Source organism: Acomys minous (assembly GCF_964271855.1).
Source record: "Acomys minous genome assembly, chromosome: 6".
Taxonomy (NCBI): domain Eukaryota; kingdom Metazoa; phylum Chordata; class Mammalia; order Rodentia; family Muridae; genus Acomys; species Acomys minous.
In genome coordinates this window covers 128,808,841-128,835,944 of record NC_140487.1, presented here as the reverse complement: position 1 = coordinate 128,835,944, position 27,104 = coordinate 128,808,841, and the positions used below count along the sequence as shown (strand labels likewise).

At 54.5% G+C, this 27,104-nt stretch overlaps 1 protein-coding gene across 2 annotated transcripts in view; it reads left to right on the top strand.

Annotated features, from left to right (window-relative positions):
- The window catches only part of PRKCZ (protein kinase C zeta), a 106,102-nt gene that overhangs the window by 68,844 nt on the left and 10,154 nt on the right, over nucleotides 1-27,104 (top strand). For both annotated transcript variants that reach the window (XM_084785314.1, XM_084785315.1), the window contains 8 exons: nucleotides 6,384-6,515; nucleotides 7,496-7,577; nucleotides 9,132-9,184; nucleotides 9,910-10,098; nucleotides 12,559-12,656; nucleotides 23,998-24,084; nucleotides 25,724-25,859; nucleotides 26,073-26,160. In XM_084785314.1, the coding sequence (XP_084641440.1) occupies nucleotides 6,384-6,515; nucleotides 7,496-7,577; nucleotides 9,132-9,184; nucleotides 9,910-10,098; nucleotides 12,559-12,656; nucleotides 23,998-24,084; nucleotides 25,724-25,859; nucleotides 26,073-26,160 (865 nt within the window). The remainder of the gene's footprint in view (nucleotides 1-6,383; nucleotides 6,516-7,495; nucleotides 7,578-9,131; nucleotides 9,185-9,909; nucleotides 10,099-12,558; nucleotides 12,657-23,997; nucleotides 24,085-25,723; nucleotides 25,860-26,072; nucleotides 26,161-27,104) is intronic.

Below are 27,104 nucleotides of genomic sequence, written 5' to 3'. Positions count from 1 at the left end.
TGTCCTTTCCTGCTCCTGATTACAGAAGTCTGCTCACTGTCACTTGCCCTGAGGACCTGGCCTGCCTGGAATCATAACCTCGCAATGCTGTGAGGTGTGGCCTGAGCACATGGTGCTTCCTGTGGGCAGCAAGGGTCCCCTCGCACCCTCTAAAGTCCCCGACACCTCCACCCTCTTGTCTTGCATCGCTCCAGTGGCCAGTCCTTTCTGAGTGACTTTGTTCCCTCAAATCTCTTCACCACAGTGCTGCTTTGTTGCTGGTGTGCAGTGACTGGGTGACTCTGCTGTGGCTCCTTTCACAGCAAAGGGCAGTGCCTGTTTCCCTCTCTGGTACGGGTCCTGTGAACACGGGGACCTGCCTTTACTGCAGGCCTGCATGGAACCCAAGTGCCACTGCCCGGCTAACCCTGTACTTTTCCACTCTCTGTCCTCATGCTGGGAAGACAGTTCAGCATCGAGTGGCCACAGCCCTAATAGTTAGGAGCCGTGGCAGCCGAGCTATGGGGTCAGCCCAGCCTCTTATACAAGAGTTCCCTTCTGTCTTGTTTCCAGTATGGAACATGTGAGTTCTGGGAAGAGGGATGAAGGGGGAGGGGGCACAGGGGTTGAGTCAATATTTGTCAGTGGTGTGAGAGCCGCGCGCGCGGAGGCCTCTGCATCCTCAAGGCAGCCGCCGATACTCCCTTTGTGCTCACTGCCATGTGCCTCGGCCACAGGTCCCTCTCTCTGGCCTCCTCTTGAGTCACATTGGTAGGCTAGCCCAGTCACCGTAGGCGTTAGCCGGCTTCCTCCGTATCCCCAGGTGATTATGTGAGTGTGAGCTCTGGGTGCCCGTCCTGTGTGCCAGTTTGGGGTTGCGTTCACCCCTACCCCAGGAGCGGATGAGGCTGGAGCCGTAGGCCAGGGGGTACACTTGTGAATGACTGAGCGGGAAATACGTGCATGCCTGACTTTAGCCAAGACTGAGAGGCAACAAGCTGAACTGGAGACAGCTTCAGACTCAGGAAGGATGGGGGGCAGTGCCTAGGGAGACAGCCAGGTGCTGCCTAGAGACCCTAGGGACTTCCTGGAGGAGAGGGTGCCTGGAAAAGTCAGCCCAGAGAGGATGCTGGGAGTCCGGCATGCAGCAGACACAGTGGAGCCCAAATAGCGTCAGGGTACGCTGAGACCCCAGGCTCTCTCTGCGGTCCCATCAAGATGCTCCTCGTACTCTCCAGGCCTGGCGCGCAGTAGGTACGTGCTGAACGCTGTTGTCCACTGTGACTGGCGGTTGAAAGAAGGGTACTTACGGAGACTCGGGGGGGGGGGGGGGGCCCGCGGGGCCACAGTGGGCAGCAGAGGAACCACTCAGACTGTCACTCACCTTGGAGAGGCCTAATGTCATCAAGGCAGGTTCAAGGGGTGCCAAGCGTCAGGTGCCAGCATGGGGTGCTCCAAGGACAGCTTGGAGCGGTGCGACGGACGAGCCTTGTTGCTCTTGTGCTGCCCAGCAGGGTGTGCCCACGAAATTTTACAGTAAGGTAGCCAGGATGGAAGTTGTCCACTGAGAATGCGGAGAAATGGGGTCATCCGGCCTTGGAGTACCCAGCGCCAGCTCCCCATCTGTGCAGCCAGGTGCCCCCTCTCCTGTGAACCCGTCCCTGGGCAGAGCAGCAGTCTCAGGCAGCCCAACCCTCCACCTCTGATGGCACCAGAATCCAGTGCTGTCGTGGCTTGTTCCCCTCTTTCATGGATGGCTAGTGGCTGAGACCAAGCCCGTCCACCCGCACAGGGGCCAGGGTCAGGCAGCACTAAGAGTGTGTAGTCATGTGGATGTGGGCACAGCTGCGTGCTGATGTGCATGCTGATGTGCGTGCTCATATATGTAAACACACATACACACGCACGCGCGCCCACACACGCACGCTGGTGTGGGTGGAGGACAAACGTTGGCACTGGGTGGCTTCCTTTGTGGTTCTCCACTTTAACTTTTGAGTCGGGGTACCTCGGTAAACGTGGAACTCACAGTTCAGCTAGGGTATCTGGCCAGTGAACCCCAAGGGTCCTCCCCTCTCTGCTCCTCCCCGGTGCTTGGATTACAATCGCGTACCACCACCCCTAGCCTTCTTATGTGGGTGCTGGGGATCAAACCAGGTTCTCATACTTTCTGGGCGAGCACCTCACCTACTAAGTCAACCGCCCCCCTAGACCTTTCTCAGCCTCTTAGTCTGCAGACAAGGGACCAACAGGAAGGTGGTGTGAGTCCTGCGCGCTCTGCCCCTCCCATGTGGCCTCGCTTTTGCCCTCTAGCCTCACTTCGGGTTTCGGAAGGAAAATGTCCCTCTGTGAGACTCAAGAGGAGTGCATGGGTGGGTGTGTGTGTGTGTGTGTGTGTGTGTGTGTGTGTGTGTGTGTGTGTAGGCTGAGCTAGCTAGCCTTGGTCCCTGTGTGGTGTGTGTGTGTGTGTGTGTGTGTGTGTGTGTGTGTGTGTGTGTGTGTAGGCTGAGCTAGCTAGCCTCGGTCCCAGTGTGTGTGTGTGTGTGTGTAGGCTGAGCTAGCTAGCCTCGGTCCCAGGGCCTTGCCTACCTTTGCCTCTTCAGTGCTAGGAACTCCCCCTGGAAGTGATGGAGATCAAACACTGGTCTCTGTGTTGGTAGCACGTCACAGACTGAGCCATCATCTTCCCAGTCCTACAAGAAAATATGCATAACATATAAAACCTAAGGGAATAAAAGATTAAAAGAACACAAATGCTTGCCACTTTCAACTTCTTGCAAGTTACCTTTTTTTTATTTTTTAAGATACTTATTTTTAATTTTATGAGTCAGGGTGTTTTGCCTGCATGTGTATCTGTGCGCTGTGCACATGCACTGCCAGCAGAAGCCAGAAGAGGGTGTCAGGTCCTCTAGAGCTGGAGGTCCACACGACTGTACCCTGGTCTTCTACAGGGGTCTCCAGCGCTCTTAAACACTGAGCCATCTCCCCAGCCTCTGCAAGTCAGCTTTGGATAAATGTCAGGACTGAGTTGTGAGTGTCTAATGAGTGTGATTGCTCACAAGCACAGACGGCTTAACCCTTGTTATTTAAAAGTGACAAGTGTTTTTAAATGTGGACGTTTTTCTCAAGACAGTGTCAAAGGCATGGAAAGTAATCATTGCTTAGTGTGAACTAGAAAGTATTCACACTCTGCTTCTGTCCGGAAGAATCCACCTCTACCGGTTGGCCCCGTGCTGCTCCTTCACGGAGGCAGCCATAGCTGGGAGCCCAGCTCGCTCTGCTGTGAAGGCTTGGCCCACTCTCAAGGCCTAAACCAGTGCAGTTTGTGGTGTCTTCCTTGTGATGGCCACATAGCCCTGTGCCGGTGCGCGTGGGTCCTTGTGCTACAGGGCAGGCTGGGTAGACAGTACTTTGTCTTCTCTGACGAGTGGGTAGGCAGCATCAGGGCTCAAGAAGAGAGGCCTCTGGGAGTGGGCAGAGCCACCAGGTTAGGACCACCGAGGGTTTCTCCTGAGGTCCTTTTGTCTGAAGCAACTGAAACGGTTAACAAGCATTTCCTGCAGAAGACCAGAGTCTATATTTTCCGTCTTTTAGGACAGACACCTCTATGGCAGCAGTCAGTACTGCCACTGTGACTCAAAACGCCACAGGCCGCAGCCAGTGGGTGCAGCAATGTTCCAGTTAAAGTTCATATACAGAAAGGGAAGGGGGCGCCCTGAGCTGGGGCTGACCTTCTGCTGCGCTTTGTGCGCCCTCTCCCTAGGAGCTTAGCATTGGTGTTTGCTCCAGTAACCGAGGCCCTGAGAGAAATGGGTTTGTGTCTTCCCATGAGCCTCACCCTTCCCAGGTAGAGCAAGGCAGAGGAACAAGGAATACTCTCTCTGAGGATCTGGAACCTCATACTGGACCTCATAAATACTTACATCCAGAACCATGCCCTAAGAGCGTCTAGCCCAGCGGTGTCCCAGGCGGCTGGCAGATGCAAGTGCAGACCCTCTGGAAGGCAGCCTGAAAGGATTCCCACAGATGGTGAACCGGACATCTGGGCTCCCAATCAGCAACGAAAAAATAAAAAAACATAGTCGACAATGGGCATTCTGGTCAGGGTCCAGCAGAAACTGAGGCAGAAGGCTTAGCCTGACTGAATACAAAATGGGCGTTTGATAGGTTTGAAACATTAAAATACATGATTGAAAAATAGAGCAAGAAACAAATTGGCAGCATATGAAACAGACTTCCAAATGTTTTTATCCCATTAATCTATTTTCTGTGAATTCCCGAGAATAGAAACCCAGGGCTTTCGTTTTTGCTTTATTGTTTTAATGGCATGCTTTTCTGAAATGTTGATGATTCGAGTATAGATTTTAAATATAGAGCAACTGGCCAGGAGTGGTAGTGCATACCTTTAATCCCAGCACTCTGGAGACAGAGACTGGCAGCTCTCTGTGAGTTCGAGGCCAGCCTGTTCAACATAGCAAGTTCCAAACCAGCAAGGCTATATGGAGAGACCCAGTCTCGGGGGGGGGGGGGGGGAATATATATATGAAAATAAAATTAGAAAGAAAAGCTATTGGTACAGTTTTTTAAAAGATTTATTTGTTTATATATGTATACAGTGCTCTGTCTGCATGTACACCTGCAGGCAGAGGAGGGCATCAGATCACATTACAGATGGTTGTGAGCCACCATGTGGTCGCTGGGAATTGAACTCAGGACCTTTGGAAGAGCAGTCAGTGCTCTTAACCTCTAAGCCATCTCTCCAGCCCCTGGTACAGTTTTGGTAACTCAAGTAAGAGAGGTGTGAGGCCTCAGACCAGTCCGTGTTGGTAAGTCCAAGCTGCTCTTGGTTAGATGTTGTCCTGTCCTGGCCCCAGGTAAGAGTGGCTCTCTTGTCCAGATATGATGTGCGGATCTGTAGTCACAGCACTGGGGGTGCTAAAGACAGCCTCAAAAAGATCAGAGAGGCTGGGGCTATTGCTCAGCGCGTGGAATGGCTGCCTAGCACGCCCAGGACCCAGAATTCTACCCCCAGCAAGAGCCACATGAACAACCAGGCATTGTGGTGCCTGCTTGTGACCCCAGCACCGGGAAAAGCAGGCAGGGAAATCAGAAGTTTAAGCTTGGGCCAGAGAGGTGGCCCAGTGGCCAGAGGGCTTGCCGCACAACCATGAGACTTTGCACCCAGCACCCGCAGCGTGACAAGCCAGGCAGGTATGGTCATGCGTGGGACAGAGACAGAAGGTTCAGGGAGAAACCCTGCCTCAGAAGGAGAAGGCAGAGAGTAATCGAGGTGGACACCAGTGCAAATGTCACACGGCGGGGGGGGGGGGGGTGAGGGTGTGTGTGTGTCAGTCATCCTTGAGAGCATAACAAGTTTGAGACCAGCCTGGGCTACATGAGACCCTGTCTCAAAAAGGGTAAAAGAAAGCCAAAACACATAAGGATGCTAGTAAGTCTGGGACAGTTGGGGACCCACATTTCTGTTCATAGATGCAGACGCCCCAATGCTATATGAGGCATGTGACCAGATTCTGAGCGTGATTCTTCTCACATATTTTTTTTTTCTTTTTTTGAGACAGGGTTTCTCCGTGTAGCCTTGGCTGTCCTAGACTCACTGTGTACACCAGGCTGGCCTCAGACTCACAGAGATCCACCTGCCTCTGCCTCCCAAGTGCTGGGATTAAAGACGTGTGCCGCCATGCCTGGCCTCACAGATTTTTTTTTTATAAGACTCCAGGAGTCGTGGACGCTGACACCAGCGGAGCTGACACTTAGCCGTTTCAGGCTCATTAGAATCTTGAACAACAGGGCCGGGCATGGTGGCGCACGCCTTTAATCCCAGCACTCGGGAGGCAGAGGCGGGTGGATCGCTGTGAGTTCAAGGCCAGCCTGGTCTACAAAGTGAGTCCAGGACAGCCAAGGCTACACAGAGAGACCCTGTCTCGAAAAACCAAAAAAAAAAAAAAAAAAAAAAAAAAGAATCTTGAACAACAAAGGATTATTTCAAATTCTGAAAATAAAACTATTGCATAATTGTCGCGCAGCCATTCACACACGGTCCCTCCAGGTCAGAATGTTAGCGGCCGCCCTTAGGACTGCAGTCAGTTTGAGAGTCGTCGGCTGCTTCCACTGCCCTCCTCTCGGCCTGGGTCGCTTGGCCACTGTGGCCGGCGCCACACCCTGGCCCCTGCAGCACAGCCCCTCCTGGGATCGCTGTCTCTGGGCCTTCACATGAGCCCAAGAAGGGAGCTACTGAACTAGAACGAGTCTGCGTTCAGAAAGGAGGTGTCAGGCCCCCTCTCCCGTGGCAAAGTGTGGTCTGCCCGAGTTCTCAGCCAGACTCGTTACGTGTGGCACGGGCTTCTAGAAGGGCCAGCGGGCCTGACAGCTGCTGTTCCCATCCACAGAGAGCGTACTGTGGCCAGTGCAGCGAAAGGATATGGGGTCTCTCGAGGCAGGGCTACAGGTGCATCAACTGCAAGCTGCTGGTCCATAAACGCTGCCACGTCCTCGTCCCGCTGACCTGCAGGAGGCATATGGTGAGTTGGGGTGTGGGGAGGGATGGCTGGGCCTCTGGGATTCTCTGGCCACGCTGACCTTGGCAGCCCTTGGTCCGTGTCATTCCGTTAGTGATACTGCGTCTGCCTGCAGGCAGGAGGAGGCCTGTATGTTTCAGGGGTGACTACGGGCAGAGTCTAGAAGAACCTCACATCCCGAACAGTGGGAACTAAAGGGGCCAGGCCCCCTGGCGTGTTGGTAAGGGTGTTTTCCCGCCACCTGTGCTTCAAGCCAGCCTGCCTGGGCCACCTACCCTGCTTGTAGACTTCTTCCTGGCCCCACCCAATGCCTGCCAGACCCAAGGCCTCAGCCCCCAGGACGGCTGTTGGCTTATGTGCATCTTGCCAGAGTGAGGAAGAAAGATGCCGCTGAGGTGGCATGTCCGTGTTCCATATGTCAAGTAAGAACAGGGTCCAGACTGGAGCATTACGTAAGTTCCCACAAAGCCATCCTCCTGTGTCTGCTGTAAGCCCCGAAGACACATACAACCTATGACCCTGTAGATCTGCCATTACCTTAAGATGAAGGAGATGAGCCCAGAAATGTGGTCATTCAGATCTGAATGAGACCAGTGCTTGGACCCGAGGGGCCGTCACCGGAAGTTGTCTCTGTTCTGGCTTTAGCTACATGGGGAGCCACCCCCCCCCAATCTGGGTCCTTAGACTGCTGATCAGGAGCCTGGCTGCCAGCGAGGTGTCCACAGCGCAGCAACAGGGTATCGCCAAGCTTGGTGTAAAGTATTCCTTCTACCAAACACCTTCTGGAAAGGCGGTAGCTTTAGAGCCTGGGTGGCATCTCAGCACCTCTTAGGTAGCGGCCTCGACGCTTCTGTGCTCTACGCGGCTGCTATTGTTTCTACAGCGCCTCGCAGCGCACACGTGCATGGGCACGTGCACACATGCGATTTATAGTCAAGAAGCAAGAGCTGAGTTGTAACTCTGACACCATCGTTTTCTCGCAGGATTCTGTCATGCCTTCCCAAGAGCCTCCAGTAGATGACAAGAGTGACGGTGTAGACCTTCCCTCAGAGGAAACTGATGGAAGTAGGTGCCCCTTCCCCCCAGCTGGGTGGTCCCCCTCTTCTGAGCCCTGCAGTGCACTCCTCTCACCGCCTTCCTGGTCTTCCTTCCTGGGTGAGCTGGGCTGGGGACAGCACTGTGCACAGCCTCCTGTCTGTCCCCACAGAAATGGGTGGGGCCACTGGCCTCTTCTCTGGTAGCTGCCAGGCAGTTATCGCCTCACTACTGGTACCCTCCGTGCTGACTGCAGGTGTGACTACCAGGCCAGGCACCTCCTGCACACTGGGCACGCCACAGAGCTGGCCTCTGTGGTCAGCATTCAGTGGCCCCAGACTGTCAGTGGTTCTCCCTAAGATAGTTACAGTAGTGCGAAGGTCTAGCCACACGACTGCATCTTGGTACCTTCACCTTGGGTATGTGTTCAATCATTATTTCATAGTCTACTAAATGTGTTTAACTCTTCACCTCCTACTTCTGTCTTTGTCTCTGTCTCTGTCTGTCTGTCTGTCTGTCTGTCTGTCTCTCTCTCTCTCTCTCTTTGTCTGTATCTCTGTGTATGTGTCTGTCTGTCTCTCTGTGTCTGTCTGTCTCTCTCTCTCTGTGTCTGTCTGTCTGTCTGTCTCTCTGTGTGTCTGTCTGTCTGTCTCTGTGTGTGTGTGTGTGTGTATGTGTCTGTCTGTCTGTCTGTCTGTCTGTCTGTCTATCTCTCTCTCTCTCTCTCTCTCTCTCTCTCTCTCTCTCTCTCTCCCTTTCTCTTTGTGTGTGTGTGTGCTCACACGTGCAGGCACACAAAGCATGTGTGTTATTGCTAGGCCTCCTCCTGTCTCCAGCCCCTCACACCCTCAGGTTACAAATGTGCACCACTACACATAGCGCACATTTGTAGTGCTAGCGGTCCTCACGCAGGTCCTCACAATTGTGCAGCATTTTTACCCATTGAGCCGTCTTCTCAGCTGTAAAGTTTTGTTTTTTGAGACAGTCTTATGTAGTCCAGCTTGGCCTTGAGTTTGGTAAATTGGCAAGGATAACCTTAAACTTGTGATCCTCCTGTCTCTGTCTCCCAGGCGGAGCGCTAGGGTTACAGGCATTTGCCATCGAGGCACTGGTGTTCAATCCAGGGCTTTGTGCATGCTGGGAACATCCCCGGCCTTCTCTTTTATTTGTTTGAGACAAGGTCTTATTATGTAGCCCTGGTTATCCTTGAATCGTACAATCCTCCTGCCTCAGCTTCCCAGGTATGAGGAACAGAGGCACGCACTACAACACCCAGCCCTGGATGAACTTGTACACTACATTTCAGCTCACAGTCCTTCCGTCCCGGTGAATTTGTCACATTTTGACCTCATCATGAGTAAAGGAGCTTGTAGCCACAGTCACACAGCCAGCTTAGACCAGGCTAGGAAGTGGAGCTTCATGGGGCTCTTCAGAGTGAGCTGTGGCTGCCTTGTGGACTGGCCTCTGAGCACTGCTGTCCCGTCTGAGGTCCCTGTCCCACTGCTGCAGGGAGGTGAGGGTCCAGGGGGTCCCTGTGCTTCTGTGACACTTGTCACATCATCCTTCCTTCTGTCTCTTTACCAGTCGCTTATATTTCTTCATCTCGGAAACATGACAACATCAAAGATGATTCTGAGGTAAGTGAGTTAAGGGGCCGTTATATGAACCTCAGCGCAGGCTGGGTGCGGCAAGACACTGCAGCGCTGGGCTCAGATGAGGCCGATGGCCGTTGAGTTGTCGGTGCCCCACATTGTATCTGCTCCTAAGCCTCTCCTCTCCTCTGCTCCTTTGTCCTTCCTGGTCTGGCAAGCCCTCAGCCGCTCCCTCAGGCAGGCCCTTCCCCGGAATCTGACCCACAGGCTCCATCTGGCTCTGTCCAGCCTCCCACCTGCCCCCAGCTCTGATGTTCTAGAGAAACAGAAGAACGCGCTGTGCACTCAGCTTTTGCTGGTCATCTCACAGCGCAGGCACCGCGCGCTGCCCTCACCATCACAGCACAGAAGCAGGCGGCACTTACAGAGCAGGCTCCGCTCTCCCCACCCCCATGGGGCAGGTTCCGGAACTTCCCACTCTCACAGAGCATGCCCAAGTCTGCATTTCAGCCTGGGCAATCCCCATGTCCCCCAGAGCCATCATGGAGGCACTGCTGTGTTTCCAGCTCCTTCCTTTAGAAGCCCACAGTATTGGTTCTTTGTTTTTCTAGTTTGAGTTAGGTCGGGGTGGGGGGGGGGAGGGTTGGGTGCTGGCACGTGAGGCATGGCTCAATGCTGAGGAGCAGGCCCCTGCTGCCCGTCACGTGAGGGTGAACAGCTTTTGGATCTTGGCAAACGGTGTCCCCTCTTTTCTCCGGGCCTCTCCCCAGGACCTTAAGCCTGTCATCGATGGGGTAGATGGGATCAAAATCTCTCAGGGGCTGGGGCTGCAAGACTTCGACCTCATCAGAGTCATCGGGCGCGGGAGCTACGCCAAGGTCCTTCTGGTGCGGTTGAAGAAAAACGACCAGATTTATGCCATGAAAGTGGTGAAGAAGGAGCTCGTCCACGACGATGAGGTGAGAGCGTGCGTCCTGCCACAGCGCCATGCGCGGGGGTCCAAGGTGTGCGCGTCTGTTGTGGGGGGCGCCACCGAAGGCCCTGTGAAACTGGGCTCTCCTGGGCCACAGCTTTCCCACTTCCAAAGTAGCAGCAGCAGCTTTAGAACCCCTGAGTTAAATGGTGTTGCCCTTGCTGTTCATCTCTCTGTGGATGAACATGGGGTTTCTTGCACTGCTGTGAACTGTGGCACAGTAAACATTCGCACGTAGGTATTTAGTCTGCTTTCTGTTCTTTTTTTCCATGTAGTTCTAGGAGCAGGACTGCCAGGGTGTATGATAATTCCAGGGGTAGTTTCTGGAGAAACTCTCAAACTCTGCCCAACATGGCTGCGCCATTTTTGTTCCAGCCAGTGGGGCTCAGGGCTCCCAGTTTCTCCACATCTTCACCAACACCTATTTTCTGGCTTGTTTCCTCACAGCACATCTGTGAGTACCCAGCGTGACCTTGACTCGCAGCTTGTCTGACGGTGCAGGAGGCTGGCACTTCCTCACGTGCTTGCTGGCTTCGTGTCTGTTTGCTTTTTTGCTGTTACAGTGAGCAGCCTGCTCTGTCTCTTGGGAGCAGAGAAAGGCCAGTGTGTAGATAGCAGTGACGCTGTCCCTCAGCCGCCACTGGCGCTAAGCAGCAAATGTTTGTCAGGTCCTAGAACGGATCGCATTCCGCACCCGAGCCAGGCTGGGAGCTTGGGTCTGAGGTCTGTGCCCTGCGCAGGGCTAACACACAGCTCAGTAGGGAACCCGCCAGAAGGTCATCCCCGGGGATGGATGAGGCTGGCACACTCTCACACGCTTGCTGGCTTCCTGTCTGTTGGACCTGAGGTTGGCTTGGGACTTTCACTTGTAGGATGCATTTGCACAAGGCATGGCCTGTCAGACTGGCCCTGTACCCCCTGGATGCTGAGCTCCTGAGTGAGTGGGAGTACCCATGACTCAAGCCTGTCCTCAGCACCAGGTGTCAGTCCTCACAGCCTTGAGGTGCTGCCAGGCCCTCCTGAGCTGAACTGGGTTCCCTTTCTCTGGAGTCGTCTTCGGCCACTGCTCACCTCTGAGTGGTTTTGTCTAGGACGTGGCTCTGAACACAGACCAGGGAGCTGCCTCAAGTTCCCCATTAACAGAAGCCCACTGGCTCCTGCGGTCGGTCCTTGAGCCTGGTCTCTGTTGACCCAGAGCTGAGGTTCCTGGGACACACGAGTCCCTCAGCTCCCTACGCTCACCTTCTCTGCAGTGGAACTTGTCAGCCTCGCTCCTCCAGGCCCCAGGCATTGCTATGTGGCCCTGCTGTCCCAGTGCCTGGATGGCTTCCTAACAGCTTCAGTTATTGCGGGATGACCTTCCAGCACGTTCCCTGGTGACTTGTGTGCCAGCCCTGCACGGTGCCGGGTGTTCTATAAACCTGGAGAGCTGCAGTCAACAAAGCCTAGTCCCAGGCGCGCTGGTGCCAGGTGGCCCAGGCTTGGGAGAGATAGAGGACCGCCAACCCACTCGAGGTGTGAGCCGCCTGAGTGTGGCGGTCAGGTCAGGTCGCCTTTGGGCGAGCAGGTCGGGAGTCTGGGTGAGGTGGGGCTAGGTGTCACCTGCATGGAGGAAGGCTGACACTGTTCCACCTGGTGGAGCTCCTGGGATTCAGAGAGCTCACCACGGGGAGTGGTGGCTGTCTCCAATGCACTAAGTGGGTTCCCACACACCAAGATGGGGGGCCGGCAGCCCCATCCCGTTCTGTTTCCTGGGGCTGTGGTGGAGTCAAGCTGTGGGCTCTTACTTTGCAGCATCCCACCCAGCTGGGTTGCGGGGGGGAGATGGCCCTGTGGTAGCAGCCGATCACTGGCCGTGACTGGCCTACTCGTCATTCAGTGGCTGCGGGTCTTTGGGAACGTGTCCCATCCTGGGTGGATGGGGAGGGTGATGGAGGTGATGATGCTGGAGACGGTGATGACGTCTAGTGTCAAGGTGCGGGTTATGGCAATGGTATGGTTTGGTTTGGTTTGGTTTGAGACCGGATCATTCTGTAACAGGCTGCAGGCGGCCCTGGGGAATTTACAGTATTACCAACAGTCCTCCTGCCTTGGCTCTGCACCCCAGGCCTCAGCACTGGGGTCATGGGTGTAAGCACCACACCTGGCTCAAATGTCTCCTGAGAGGTGCTTTCTTTTCCTCTCCACGTTGTCTTCTGGGAAGCAGAGAGGATGTTGTTCCTGCCTCACCCCTGCCTCCCCTCCCTGACCAGTGCTGTCTGTCTAGATGGCATTCCTGCCTCACCCCTGCCTCCTCCGCCCTGACCGGTGCTGTCTGTCTAGATGGCATTCCTGCCTCACCCCTGCCTCCCCTGCCCTGACCAGTGCCATCTGTGTAGACGGCGTTCCTGCCTCGCCCCTGCCTCCTCCGCCCTGACCAGGGCCGTCTGTCTGGTGTCTGTTTTAGGACATCGACTGGGTGCAGACGGAGAAGCACGTGTTTGAGCAGGCGTCCAGCAACCCCTTCCTAGTCGGCTTGCACTCCTGCTTCCAGACGACGAGCCGGTAAGGAAAGAGCCGAGCTGAGCTGCAGCTCCAGCGCCCTCCACGAGCCTCCTCCCCTCGCACGGGTGCGGTTTCTAGGTCACCAGACTTATTTGGTGGGTCCCCGTTGGCTGGTGTCATGCGCGGTAGACTTCACACACCTGAGTTTATTTACGTGATGCCCTTTGTGGGATCTTCTTGAAGACATCCTACCAAAGGCAGGTTCTCGGCCCGACGTGGGGTGTTAGAGCAGGCCTGGGTGTCCTGTGCTGCTGCTCACTGAGCCAAGACACAAGCTAACGAGCAGCAAGGCGTCACTCCTAAGCTTTGGTATGTATGTTGAAATTCTGCCACTTTAAAAATGCTTGGAGTCTGGTGGCCTAGGACTACAGCAGTACGCTGTTGAGAGTCTGGGGGACCAGTTGACTTGGACTAACATGGTCATCACCACATCCCTGCAGCCATCCCCCACTGGGTAGCTCAGTAGCAGGACTCTTGGGGGCTCAGCATCTCCTGCTCAAGGCAACGACTGGTACCTAAAGGATAAGTAAAACTTGGCAGACCCGAGCCAAGTGTGGTGACACATTCCTGTAATCCCGACACTCGGAAGACTGAGGCCAGCCCTGTCCCTGGTCCTCCAGCAACGAGCTGTGACAGCTCAGTGTTTTATTATGGAGGCCAAAAGCCCTGATGTAGAAGTGCCCAGTGGCCAGTCCTCCATGGCGGATGACCTCCGTGTCCCATAGGCCACTGCTTAACCAATGACAGACCAGGAAAGCCAGCTACAGAGTGCAGGCTTGAGACCCGAGGGCAAGGACAGACTTCCCGGCCCAGCGCTGACAGATGCCCCTCAGCCCCCTGGGGGCCAGTGGTCACTGATCTCCCATTGCCCCACCCTGGTAAGGGACCCTGCTCTGCTTGTTCTGTGTTTTCACATGTGACCTCCAGAAGCATCCTGAGAAATACACCACAGATACTGCTTAACCAGGCCAGACATGTTAACACACAGCCGTGGGTACGGTCTGGCACAGTGGGCCGTGCTGTCTTCATAGGGAACGTTTTACAGGGCTTTATAGGGTCCGGTTTGTGGTGCTGGGTCCCCAGCTATGGCCTTTGGTGTGACTCTTAGCCTGAGGAGCCCTGGACTGAACTTGCATCTTCCCAAACCAGTTGAGGGTTCTGCCCATCGTGGCTGGCAGCATTCCTGTCATCACGTGGGAATCCTGTTGTGAATCAAAGATTCTTTCCTGTGTCCTGCCTGAAGCCTGGCCACAGCCGCCCTGGGGTGCCCGGGCCCCAGGCTCCCTGAGCTATTGCTTCCATGGTATGGAACTAAGCCATGCTGGGAAGTACCAGTCTGAGATCTTTCTCCCGCTTAGTGGCAGCTCTGACTGCCTTGTAGCCGCCACTGGGAGGAAACGCGAGCTTCCTGTGCACCCAGGCCGTGTCTCTCCACTCTGTGGTCTCCCCCTGCCCTTGCCTCATAGACTCCCTTTCTCCCTGTTTCCTCCCAGAGCCAGAGCCACTAAAAGGGCTCAGCAGTCAATGGTCCCCTTTGTGCACGCCCGTGGCCCTGTCCCCACACTGTCCTGGCCCTGACCTTGTCTCCTGTGAGGAGGAACAGGCCCGAGGGAAGGGCAGCCCAACCCGGCCTTAGTGTCCCCAAAGGGTGAGAGCACAGTCGGGCGCTGATCAGCATCTACACTGATAAAACCAGGATCAGGTGTTCCAACCTCAGGTCACCTAAGTGCAGAAAGTGATGCCGGGACAGCTGACACGCAGCAGCCTCCTCGTTGTCAGCTGCAAGGCTGGCCCCAGGAGTGATGCCTGTGCACGTCACTGACACTGGGGAGCATCTGACGTGGCTTGGTTAGGTTTTGCGTGTGTCCTTGGATGTCTTGAACATCTGCTTTGACCTTCAGGGGTGTGTGTGTGTGTGTGTGTGTGTGTGTGTGTGTGTGTGTCTGGTCCCCCCGCAAGAGATGTCACTTGGGTCTGCCCCAAAGACTTCTGACAGCAGTCCAGTCAAGCCCGAAACCCACACTTTCCTGGCTGTTTGTTCCTGTGTGGCACAGGCACTTCACGTGTTTCCTCTGGGAGCAAAGTTGGAAAGTTCTGGAAGGTTCTGTGGAGTTGGCAGAGATTTACGGCAAGGCTTTTCATGGCGACCCACTGAGGAACGTGAGCACCTGACGTGGGAAGCCTTTTTCCTGCTTGGTGCCGTGCCTTCGCACAAGCAAATGGCAGCACCTGTTTGCCAGCTTCTCCCTCAGAGATAAGAGAGGGCTCTTTCAGCTGCACAGATGTCCTCACCGACCTTGCACAAAGTGAGGCAAAGCCACCAGGAGCAGAAAATCTGGTGCCCGCAGTTGGGCACGGGATGCGCCCGGACGCCTTGCCCCGCCTGTCCCACTGTGCTAATAAACGCGGGGTTCATAAAGACATTCTCAGAAACCCATCCTGAGGTCTCGCTGAGCCCGTTGCTAAGGGCTGCATGAATGTCAGTGTGCTCCGCCTCCCAGCAGGTCACACACAACAGGAAACCGATGAAACTCCAGGCAGGATGCTCGCGCTGGCTGGCAGCCCTGAGTGGAAACCTAGTAAATAAAAGGCAATGGTTTCCACATGTGCCTGGTGACTGTAAAGAAGCCTCCGCAGGGCTGGGGGGTGCGGGGCGGGATAAGGATTTCTTTCTTTCCTTCCCAAATCCAGTGGTGCCTATTCTGGTGGGCCCCACGGAATTCCTGCTCTCACAGGCTGGCACCACTTCCCTGGCACGAGGAGCATGCTGAGACAAGGACAGGGCCATGTTAACACTAAGCATCTGTCCACGGGGAGCCGTACCCCATGTCTGCGTGGTCTTTTCCAGACAGTAACCAGAATTAAAATTCTCCTGCAAAACCTCTTTTAAAAAAAAAAAACTGGGGAAAACGTTTCATCTTAAGTTGTGCCAGGAAAAAAAAAAACGGCAACCTGGAAAGCCTGCCAAGAGTGACCCCTTTTAAGCCCTGTGGCGTGTGACCCCCAACTTGAGTGTGGCTCAGGCACAGGCATGCAGACCCCTACAGAAATGTCTGGGAGCGCTCGAGGTTAGAGTGTCGTGTGCAGAGCCTTAGGTTCAGTGTTAAACAGACGGGGGTGAAGGGCGGAGAACTTAGTTAGCCGCGCACGCTGTGCAGTTGGCTCTCATTTTTTTTTTAATTATTATTACTATGGTGTCGGGGAGGAGGGGGTGCACTAGCTTGTCTGGAAGATTACTTTGTAGAGTTGACTCTTTCCTTCCGCCTGTATGTGGGCTGTGGGGGTCAAGCCCAGGCCACACAGGTTGTTCTGCGCCGCCATCTTGCCAACACCCAGCTCTCACCGCTCAATCCCGTAGGGGCCCCCACGGCATCCTGATTTAGACGGTTGGGGAAACTCCTCCTGCCTCAAGTGGCTTATGGGTACCAAATGTCACTTGATCCTTTGCGTGTTGCTGTTTATAAATAGAGACCTATAAGCTCTGCCACGGAACTGGCGAGGGAGAGAGCCTTTTCCTCTTAGGACAGGAAGTAAACCACCACCACCCCACTCCCCCACCCCCACCCCCCCTCATAGGTTACAAATCTATGTCTATCAGGAGAGGCCCCAGAAGGCTGGCGCCCAAACCCACACACTGGAGTGAAGAATTTCTCGTAGGGCAGCGGGTGGTCTGAGACTCTGGCTAACCTATTGCCTTGGGGGGGGGGGGGCAGACGTCTCTATGCAAGGAGCCCACCTTGTCTCCGAGGAGCAAGCCAGGCAGCCAGGAGCTGCTGGGCAGGGATAGGCAGGATTCGGGAAGGAGAGCCACCAGGCGTGGGATGCAGCGGGTGACCTGACCCTGAGCAGACTGTTCCAGAACCGCTTCCTCGTGCAGATCGGAGGGACTGTGGCCTCGAGAGAGTCTCAGGGAGGCCCAGATTGCTGTGAACTTGGCAAGAAGCACTTAAGGAGAGGCCTTGGGGGAGGGGGAGAGAGAGAAGATGACTCAAGGTCTGTCACTCGCTGTAGTCACACTGGAGCCCAGAATGGAAAGAGCCGGTGTTGAGTGGCATCTGTGGAGCTGAGCGTGGGAGCCCTGTCAGCCTTCACGCTGACAGCATGATGTCTCAAAACCCCGAAATGGTTGTAGTGCGGCCCCTGCAGCCTCTCACTGCAGAACACAGCTCTGGCCACGAGGCGGGCCTGGGCCAGGTGTCCAGCAAGTTACAGCCTGGGCTCTCCAGGGAGAAGGGTGGTCCCAGGGCAGGTGAACTGCAGCTCACACAGACGTACGAGTTCCAGGAATACTCCTGTTAAATGTTGGCTCTCTGTGCCATCCTAAGAACACTGGGTTAGCTATTAGTGAGTCATCAGGAAGCCCTGGCCAGCAAAGGGACCCTTAGGACCCTGTGACCTCGTTTGTGTCTCTCCCATTAGGCTAAGCCCTCCACCATCTGTGAGAGACGTGGGCTGTCGACCCCCCAGCTAGGAAGTGACAGGCTGCTCTTGGCTATATGGCTGGGGGTGGGTGAGCATCAGGTCACAGTCTTCCACTGCCAGGTGACAGACCTAAAGGTAATTGTGTCCTAGTGGATGGGTATGAGACTGTAGTGTACCCGTCTTGCCCTGGGGACAGCACCATGTGTCTCAGCCCCGAAAGCGAGTTTCTCCCTCTCTGTCCTGCTCCAGAGTCCTTACTGTGTAGTGCCATCCCTGGAGCTTTCTAACCTCCTGCCTCCATCCGCTTAGGGCTAAGTTGGCCGGCACTCCCCGACAGCCGTGCCTAGAAGTCCACTTTCTTTTGCTTACTGGTTGGTGCAAAGGGTCAAACCCAGGACCTTGCATGTGCAAAGCAGGTGGCCCCGCCTCTGAGCTGCACCCTTGGTCTGTGTGTGTGTGTGTGTGTGTGTGTGTGTGTGTGTGTGTGTGTGTGTGTGTGTGTGTGTGCTGGAGTGCTTGCCTGTACATGTGTAAAGGCCAAAAGTTGACTTCAAGTGTCTTTCTCAACCACCCCCTTCACTTTTTTTTTTTTTTTTTTTTTTTGGGATAGGCAGTGCCCTCCCTCCCAGGGCTGATGTGTCATCTCCCTCAGGCTGCTGACACTAGATTGGCACACTCTACCTTCCAGGTGACTGGCGGGAGTGACCAGCACTGCCGTCTTCCTTGCCAGGGATGGAATACTACGATGGCACAATGCCAGCCACAGGCATGAGTCACGTGTCATCAGAAAGGCAGACAGAAAGGGGGTTGAGGGGAAGAGAGAGAAAGACAGACAGACAGACAGAGAGAACCAAGCCCTCAATCCATGCAGACAGGTGTGCCTCTGTCTGCGGCTGGGAGCAACAGTGGAGAGCCTCACCCTTGGCCCTCTGGGTTCTGGCTCACAGGAGAGCTGCTGCTGTGGGCAAGTTGTAAGACACAGGAACCATCACTCCCACCCTCACTTGGGCACCCAACGTCCTTGCTCAGAGAGAGCGCCGTGGGCTCAGCAGCTAGAGCGCCCTCCTCACAGGCAAAGGAGACTGAACCCTGGATCTTCGGAAACCCTGTAAATGTAGGGTGGTGCTGCTCACCTGTAATTCCAGGTCCAGCCTTGGAAGGTGGAGCCTGGATCTCCTAAGCAAGCTGGCTAGCCGCAGGGGAAGGATCAATCAGTGAAATCTGGGTTTGATTGAGACAGCCTGCCTTAATAAGTGAGATGGAAGAGCAATGGAGGAACACTCCCAACATCAACTTCAGAGCTACACACACACACACACACACACACACGTGCATGTAATGTATACGAACACTGCACACTACTCATGAACCCCGCCTCCCAAAGAAAAAAAGGAGCATATTGCCTTGGGAAGTCACCAGTTCTGAAGATGGCGGTTCCTGGATGCCTGGAGAAAGCCACGTCCTGTGTTGGTTTGACAGTGCTTTCAGACTTAGGACTTCTCTATTGCTGTTTGTGTTGACATTTGGTTGATCTGTAGTTTCCTTTTCTTAGACAGTCTTTATCAGATTTTTTTTTTTCGAGACAGGGTTTCTCTGTGTAGCCTTAGCTGTCCTAGACTCACTTTGTAGACCAGGCTGGCCTCGAACTCACAGCGATCCACCTGCCTCTGCCTCCCGAGTGCTGGGGTTATAGGCATGTGCCACCATGCCCGGCTTTATCGGATTTTTCTTATTTCTATTTTATTCTGTGGAAAGTCCTAATAGCACTGAAATGTGTCTGCTACGACTGCTTTTTATTTATTTGTATGTGTGTGTACAGAAGCCGGCAGAGAGCCGCAGGTCTCCTGGAGCTAGAGCTACCGATGGCTGCGAGCCGCCTGACGTGGGTGCTGGGCCTGAGCTTGGGCCCTGTGCAAAAGCAGTGTGCACTCATAATTACTAAGCCCCCTCTCGAACCTTCCCCCGCCCCACCCCACATCCCCTTTTTGGTGTGGCACTGGGCAGGAAGGCCAGAGCCTCATACATGGCAGGTGAGCGCTCTCTCACCCACAGGCCCAGGGTCACCTCTTGCTTGGTCCCTATGAGGATTTTCCTCGGTGCCTTCCCGCTTTGGGCTTCTAAGCCACTCAGATGCTTCCTCCTGTCTCTCTGTCAGACGCCTTCTGACTCTGAGGAGAGTGTGGGGCTTGTTTGTACCCTGTGGTGTCTGAGGTACGAGCCTCTCTGACAGACGTTTATGGCACAATCTGCATCTGGTCCTGAGGACATCTAAACCATTCACTCCCCTCCTTACCCCACAAATCTCTTTGAACGAGAGAGAAACGCTCTTTTTGGGCCAGCTGTTTCCTTGTCTGTCCATGTCTTTCTTAGAGCACAGAGTCCTTTCTGGGCCGGGGAGCTGGAGCCTGACTCCCTCCTTCCCCCCCCCCCCCCCCCCCCCGGCACTGCTCCTGCCTTGTGTCCTTGGTGTGGCGGGCAGGGGTATGAACCTCACCTCCGCCCTCTCAGGCCTCGACTCTGGGTCTGGGCTCCTTCTCCCTGCCGTCTGTCTGCTGGGACCATCTGTGGGAGCAGAGGTGGGACCCGAAAACGAGCTTGTGAGCAGGTTGTGTGGTGCCACGGCCGCGCACCCTGCGGTGCCGTGTGCCCCTCCGAGTGAAGATGGCAGGGTTTACCTTCTAGTGTGGGGAGTGAGCGAGTTCTATAGGGTGTAACTTTCCTGTCTTTGTTACTCTTACACCGAGAATTCGCAGCCTCTCTCTAGTGGCCGGAGTAATCAGTGTGGCCCAGACAGCAGGGCTGTGGTCCTGAGAACCTGTCGCTAGGCAGTCTGTTCCCGACTATCACAGCGTATACAGACTGGGTTACGATGTCACTTGGTGACACCGGTGGCTCATGACTGAACTCATGTTCTCAACTGTCCAGCCTTCACTGTGGCTACGTGTTCTGGCACAAAAGCCACAGACAAATGTAAGAGCTGTGCCTGGTAGGACTGCGCTGTGTGCTTGCAACCCTAGCACTCCGAAGGCAGAAGCAGATCAAGGTCACCTTCCCTGACTGCTTCTCTGGGTCCTCTCCTGATGAGGGGGGCAGTGGACTCGGCCACTCCCTACAACTAACTCCTCTGGCCCTGGATCCTGGGGCCCGTTGCTGCTCCTCTTCGTGCCCTTTCTCCCTCTGCTTGTGCGGACGGATCCATTTATGCTGGCTTATAGTAACCTTTGCACGTTCTGTTTAGAATAATTGATAACACGCACTGTCTGAGCCATTAACTGCTTCCTCCCCATCCTTGTAAGTCTCCCTTGGGGCTTGGTATGGCTCCAGGACCAAGGGGCTGTGGACAGTGACAGACAGGTGCTTATCTGCTTGACCCACCGACACCTGTGCGTAAGTCTGTGTGCAAGTGTTGGCTTCAACCTGCCTGAGAAAATAGCCGTGGCCCAAGACAAAAATCTGAGACCAAGCAACTTGGTGTGCCAGGCACACAGCGCCAACTGCAGGAGCAGGTGCGACCTTGTATTGTCACAGCCGCACACCGGAGTCACCTACAGTGCAGGCCACATGGCACTCCTGGGAAATTTCTGCTTGGAAGAAATGTTGGAAACAGTACCAACGTTTTGTCTGTAGCACCACCAACCCCCCCCCCCAGAAAATTAATTTCACAGCTGCTTTTATAACAGAAACAGAAAGAAAGCTGAGGGCAGCAAGATGGCTTAGCAGGTGAAGTGTCTGCTCCACCCCTGACCATCTGACTTGGTGGAAGGAGAGAACTGACCCTGACCTTCACATGCACGCTGCGGCAAGTGCACCCCAAGACACACTGCAGCGCCCGGGCATAATGGTACACACCCACCTGTAATCCCAGCGCTCGGGAGGCCGAGGCAGGAGGATCAAACTTCAAGACCAGCCTGGTTTGTATTGTGAGCAAGAGGGAAGAGAGGCCCACCACTGTTTTGTAGTTCCCTCACGCCAACCCCCCAAACAGAAATGGCCTCTCTAGACAGACATGTCGCCCTTCTGTTTCGGGGGGCAGGGTGGGGTTGTGGAGCCTGTTTTCTGGAGGTAACCAAAGCATCTCCCTATTAAAGGGAGCCGTGCTTAAGTGTTGGCACATGAGGGCAGGGCTCGGCCCCTCCTTGATGACAGGGCCTATTAAGTTTGTGAATCCTGCTAAGTGGGTAAATATCTTTGCTTTGTAGTCATCCAGAGAGTTTTGAAGAGAGACCTTTGACTAATTTTGAGGTGCTAGACATCTCTGGAGTCTGACAAGCCTCATGGGGCCCACCTCCCATGGGGCATGGTCATCGTGTGGACACTTGGAGGCACTGAGAGCTCTTCATGACTCGGAGCTGAGTGCTCCGCCTGTCTGCTCCTGGGGGCTGCCTCTCTGAGGGCCAGAGGACAGTCACAGAAAAGCCACCACAGGAGATTCACAGTTAGGGTGCCCCAGTCCTGCCTTGTACTGTGGGCTGTCCTCTGCACCTTCCACCTTGATGTGTCAGAAGACCTTGCGCGGAGCTCTCCCTGGACTGCGCCTGTTCTGGCCTGTGTGGTGCTGGGGGTGCTGGGGTGGAACTATGACCCTGTGTGTGCTAGGCGAGCACGCTGAGCGGCACCCCAGGGTCAGGCCATTAGCCCCTGGCACTACAACATGCCGTGTTCTCTTCTGTTGAGTGTGGTAAGCAATCCAGAGATGAATACACTACGGCGGAGGGTCCGTTCTGTAGAGGAGGCTTGAGCAACAGTGGTTCCGGTCATTGAAAGGATCGTGCAGTCAGCCCTCCCCCAACCCCACAAATACCAAGAGCCAAGTATTACTTAATGAGTGTGTCTTCCTTTCAGTAAAACTTTGCTTACAAAGTAGACTACAGCCAGTGAGTCCCTGAGGGCAAAGCAGGGGACTTTGTAGACGACATATAAGCTTATCCCATAGAGGCTAGAGAAGTGAATTAGATCACAGGGAAGTGCTTTCCTCAGCCCTAACACAAGCATGCTGGAATTTTCTTCAGGACCAGGGCACCTGGGGGGCTGGCTTGCCTAGAGGAAATACGCAGATCCTTGTCTGGTCCTGGAGGCTCATGTTCTGATTTCCACACATTAGAAATTATTTCTCATCTAAATAATGTAGTTTATAGTTCGGTGAGTGGTTTACAGCCGGTTAACATGCTGCGTCTGTTTTCCTGTCTTCTCTGGCCTCTTGCCAGAACTACGGAGGCCAAAAGCTGGTGTCTGGCCACAGTGGATTTGGGGTTAGGCTGTGAGGGTCCGCGCAGTGTGCTGAGAGCCCTTACGGGAGCCAGGAGATGAAGGTTTGCCTGCTCCTTCCCACACCGGCTCCATGCTATTGGACAGCAGTAGGCTGCGCGTAAACATTTCCAAGGCAAACACGAGCTACCAGCCCAGATGTCCCCAAGGTACCCTCAACAGGGCAGCTCGGGAAATTACTGTGAATCAGATTTTGAAAATTAAGTCTTATTAAATGCAGCAAAGATCTTATTAGCGAGAGAAACCACATGGCCAATGTTTAGAGACATGAAGGGCCTGTGTGCTGGATCCCAGCTCCACAAAGCTCAGACTTGACCTCTGCCTGACCCCGCTGCCTCTCCCCTTACCCGGCTGCTGGGCATCTCCCTCAGGACCTACAGTGTCGGTCCCACACTAAAGTTTCTGTACCTCAGCCCCAGCAGCCAGGCTACATCTCTGAGTCAAACCCAGTCTGACGTGATGAATAGCAAGCAGTCTTCCCTGATGTCCGGCTAAGGGCAGGCCCATTCAGCTCAGCCTGGCTCTTCTCTGATCCACACAGCGTCTCTCTCACCCGGTGGACAGGTGCCTCTGGTTCTTGGGCCTGTCCATTTACACCTTCCTAAGGTCCATCCACATACAGAAGAGAGTGGTCAACCCCTAAACCGTGTTCCCCTCATATGCTTCCTCACCTGCCCTAAACCTGGCCTGGACACCTGCCCCATGGATCCCCACTTAGTCCATCTGAGCCAAACTTGCTCTGCCTCCGGGATAGCCCACAGCTCTGCGCTCTTCCCTACCCCATGCTCCATAAGCCCTCGGCTTCTTCTCTGGTCACTGGTTCACTTGTCCCTAACCCCAGGGTGTCCGGCCACCATCTTTGCCTTATCGTGACCTTTTTTTTTTTTTAAACCCTAAAACAGACCTAGCACCATTAGGAACACAGAGATGAAATAATAAATGAATGAACACCTAAGTCTATTTTTGTTTGTTTGTTTTGAGACAGGGTTTCTCTGTGTATCCCTGACTGTCCTGGAACTCACTCTGGAGACCAGGGTGGCCTTGAATTCAGAGATCCGCCTGCCTCTGCCTTGGAGTGGTGGGATTAAAGGCGTGTGCCTAGCCTAAGTCTGTTCCGTGTTTTCTACAAATAATGCCCTACCTTGTATCCTATGATGAAGCCACATCCATCATCCAATGGTCTTGGACCCCAGATGTCAGGATCTAAACCCAGGCCTCGTACCTCACTGGTCCAAATTCCCAGTTCCACCTCTCTTTCTTTTTTCTTTCTTTTTCTTTTCTTCTTTTTGGTTTTTGGTTTTTGGTTTTCCGAGACAGGATTTCTCTGTGTAGCCTTGGCTGTCCTAGACTCACTTTATAGAGCAGGCTGGCCTCGAACTCACAATGATCCGCCTGCCTCTGCCACCATGCCCAGCTGCTGTCACCTCTCTTTCACCCTGAGTTGTTTCCTGCTGACCCCAGAGCTCCCTGGTGCCCTGTCACCTCCTTGTTTTGGGCACTTACAAAGCACCTGCGGGTAACTCGGGCAGACACTTTAAAAAGTAACCCCTTGTCCATGTGGAGGTTCACTCACTGTGGCCACGTCAGTGGGGCCCTTGTTAGAGTGTTTCAGGGGGGTTCAGCCCCTTGACCCGCTGCCCTTCTCTCCTGCCAGGTTGTTCCTGGTCATAGAGTATGTCAACGGGGGAGACCTCATGTTCCACATGCAGAGACAGAGGAAACTTCCAGAGGAGCACGCCAGGTGGGTCCAGAGCACTGAAGGCTGCGGCCTGGGGACCTTCCTCAGGAGGCCAGCAGGGACAAGAGGGGAGCGAGGTTTGGGCAGAAGGTGGCAAAGGTTAGACTTTGTTATATCATAAGAAATTCCAAAGCCTCTGGGAGAGTTTGGGGAGCTTTGTGCCCAGGGCTGGTCCCTCCCCAGACTTTGAGGGTGGTCCCTCCCAGACTGTTTTGTTTTCACGATCATGACATCCTGGCTTTGTCCTTTTCCCTCGGGAGTAGAGTGCATCAGGAGAGAAGGCCCTGGTTCGCGTTCTGGCCGTGAACAGCTGCCCTCCAGCCTCTCTGTCCTGGTGCCTCCCGTAGCCCTGGCCTTGCAGGAAGGGCTGGGGGAGATTTGGGTGGCCCCTTCTCATTTACCTTAGTTTCTCCCCCTTGAAGTCCTGGGAGCCCCCTTGGCTCCTCCTGGAGAAAGTGGGCAGAAGCAGCAACAGCTCATTGTCCGTCCACTTGCTTTTTATAAACCTCGTGGTAAAACGCACACAGCGTCCCTGTCACCGTTTCAGCCGTCCCAAGTCTATAGTTGGGGGCCGTGACGCTGATCACGCTGCTGTACAGCCACCACCGACACACAGCCTCTTTATCTCTCACTGGAAATTGTACCCCGTGAACGCCGACTCCCCAGGCTGCGATCTCCAGCCCTGGTCACTTCCCTCTGTCTGATCCGACACCTCCCTAAGTAGAATCCTGGGTTCCCATCTTTTATGTGTTGCACTTGGCATCCTCTTCCAGAGTCACTATATAGCCTGTCAGGAACCAATTGCTTTTAAAAGTTGGATAATATTTCATTGTACCGATAGGCCGTACTCTCTCCCCGCCCCCTCTGCCTCTTCAGTGGGGTTTGCTGTGTGACCCAGGCGGGCCTCAGACTTGCAGTCATGAGCGACCCTGCCCTACCCACGTCTCCTTTACCCACCCACCCCCATCAGTGCGTGCTTCCACATTTTAACTTTTATGAGTAAGGTTGCTATGCACCTACTTATTAAAACATGCATATTTGAGACCCTACTTTCAATTCTTCCTTCCTTTAATCCCAGCACTCTGGAGGCAAAGGCAGGTGGATCTCTGAGTTTGAGGCCAGCCTGGTCTACAAAGGGAGTCCAGGACGGCCAAGGCTACACAGAGAAACCCTGACTCAAAAAAAAAAAAAATTTAGTATACAAAGTAGTGGGTTTCATAACGTCATGGTCCTGCCCTGCCGTCTCCAGCCTTGGGAATATGTGTGTTAGTGGAGTCGTCCTTTGACGTGTATCCTTTCTGTTTGGCGTGTTCGTTCTGGTGCCGTAGACCAGTGTAAGCCAGGCAGGAGCTCTCCCCCCGAGCTGCTCTCGGCCCTAGGCTTCATATTTTGAGGCACCTCGCTGCGGTCACACTTTTCTCGTTCCCACCACCCACACGTGGGGTCCAGGTTCCCGCGTCCTCACCCTCCCGCGTCTGGCAGCATTAGGTAGCCATTCTGGTGGGCGGGAGGTGGAATCCCACTGTAATTTACATTTGCATTTCCCTGGTGACCAGGATACCTTGTGGGGCTCCGTGTGCACCAGCCCCCGTCCGGCTGCCTGCCACTGTCCCTCTGCTGACCACAGGATACCCCACCTCAGGTTCTATGCTGCCGAGATCTGTATCGCCCTCAACTTCCTACACGAGCGAGGGATCATCTACCGGGACCTAAAACTGGACAACGTCCTCCTTGATGCTGACGGACACATTAAGCTGACGGACTATGGCATGTGCAAGGTGCCTGCCTCACCTGTCCCCCACCCGTCCGCCTCACCTGTCCCCCACCTGCTTGTCTGCCCTTGACACCCTGCAGAAGTACTCACTGGCTGGGCACAGCTCAGTGCTGACCAGAATGAGCCCCGCCCCCACCCTGCGCCCATAGCTAGCCTATGTGGGCATTCCTTGTGGCTCTCTGAGGGAGTCACCCTCCTGGTGACTGTGTCCCCACAGGAAGGCCTAGGCCCTGGTGACACGACAAGCACTTTTTGTGGAACCCCGAACTATATCGCCCCTGAAATCCTGCGAGGAGAAGAATACGGTGAGTACCAGGCATGTGGGAGATAGGCGGGGGTGGGGACTCTCTGGAAATCTCCCCGACCTGGCGATGTTCACTCAGCAGGAGCCTGCCCGCCCTCCCCTACAAGGTCAGGGAGGGATGTATGGCCGAGTATACCCAAAGACAACACACAGCACCCCCATGCTTCCCTGCTGGAGGTCACCTCTTGCACACCTTCCCAGCCTACCAGACGACCCCGGACAACATTCCCCTCCCTGAGGGACCCTAAGGCTGGGAGGAGGAAAAGGAAAAGGGAGCAAAGACAGACAGATCCAGGGTCAGGTCATAGCACCCAGAGCCACAGGCCACACGTATGTGGAGAAACACGGTGGTGTCCTTGGGAATGGCAGAGGTGCCTCAGTCAGGGTCCAGAGCAGAGTGTGACCTGGGGTGCCCTGTAGTCATAATGGCACACTTCGATGACTCCTTCTCTGGTGGAAACAGGTGCGCGCATGCGCATGTGTGTGTGTGTGTGTGTGTGTGTGTGTGTGTGTGTGTGTGTGTGTGTGTGTTGCAGGAGGGAGTGGGGTGGCAGCAGGACCCATATAGGTACATGGACATTATAGGTGCATGGACATTATAGGTGCATGGACATTATAGGTGCATGGACATTATAGGTGCATGGACATTATAGGTACATGGACATTATAGGTACATGGACATTATAGGTGCATGGACATTATAGGTGCATGGACATTATAGGTGCATGGACATTATAGGTACATGGACATTATAGGTGCATGGACATTATAGGTGCATGGACATTATAGGTACATGGACATTATAGGTGCATGGATATTATAGGTACATGGACATCCATGAGATGGAAGAGAGGCTATAGCATGCCGTGTGTGTGTGTGCACACGCGCACACACTTAACATACAGCAGGCTCATCATATATGTTGTACATGTCCACAGCCACTTT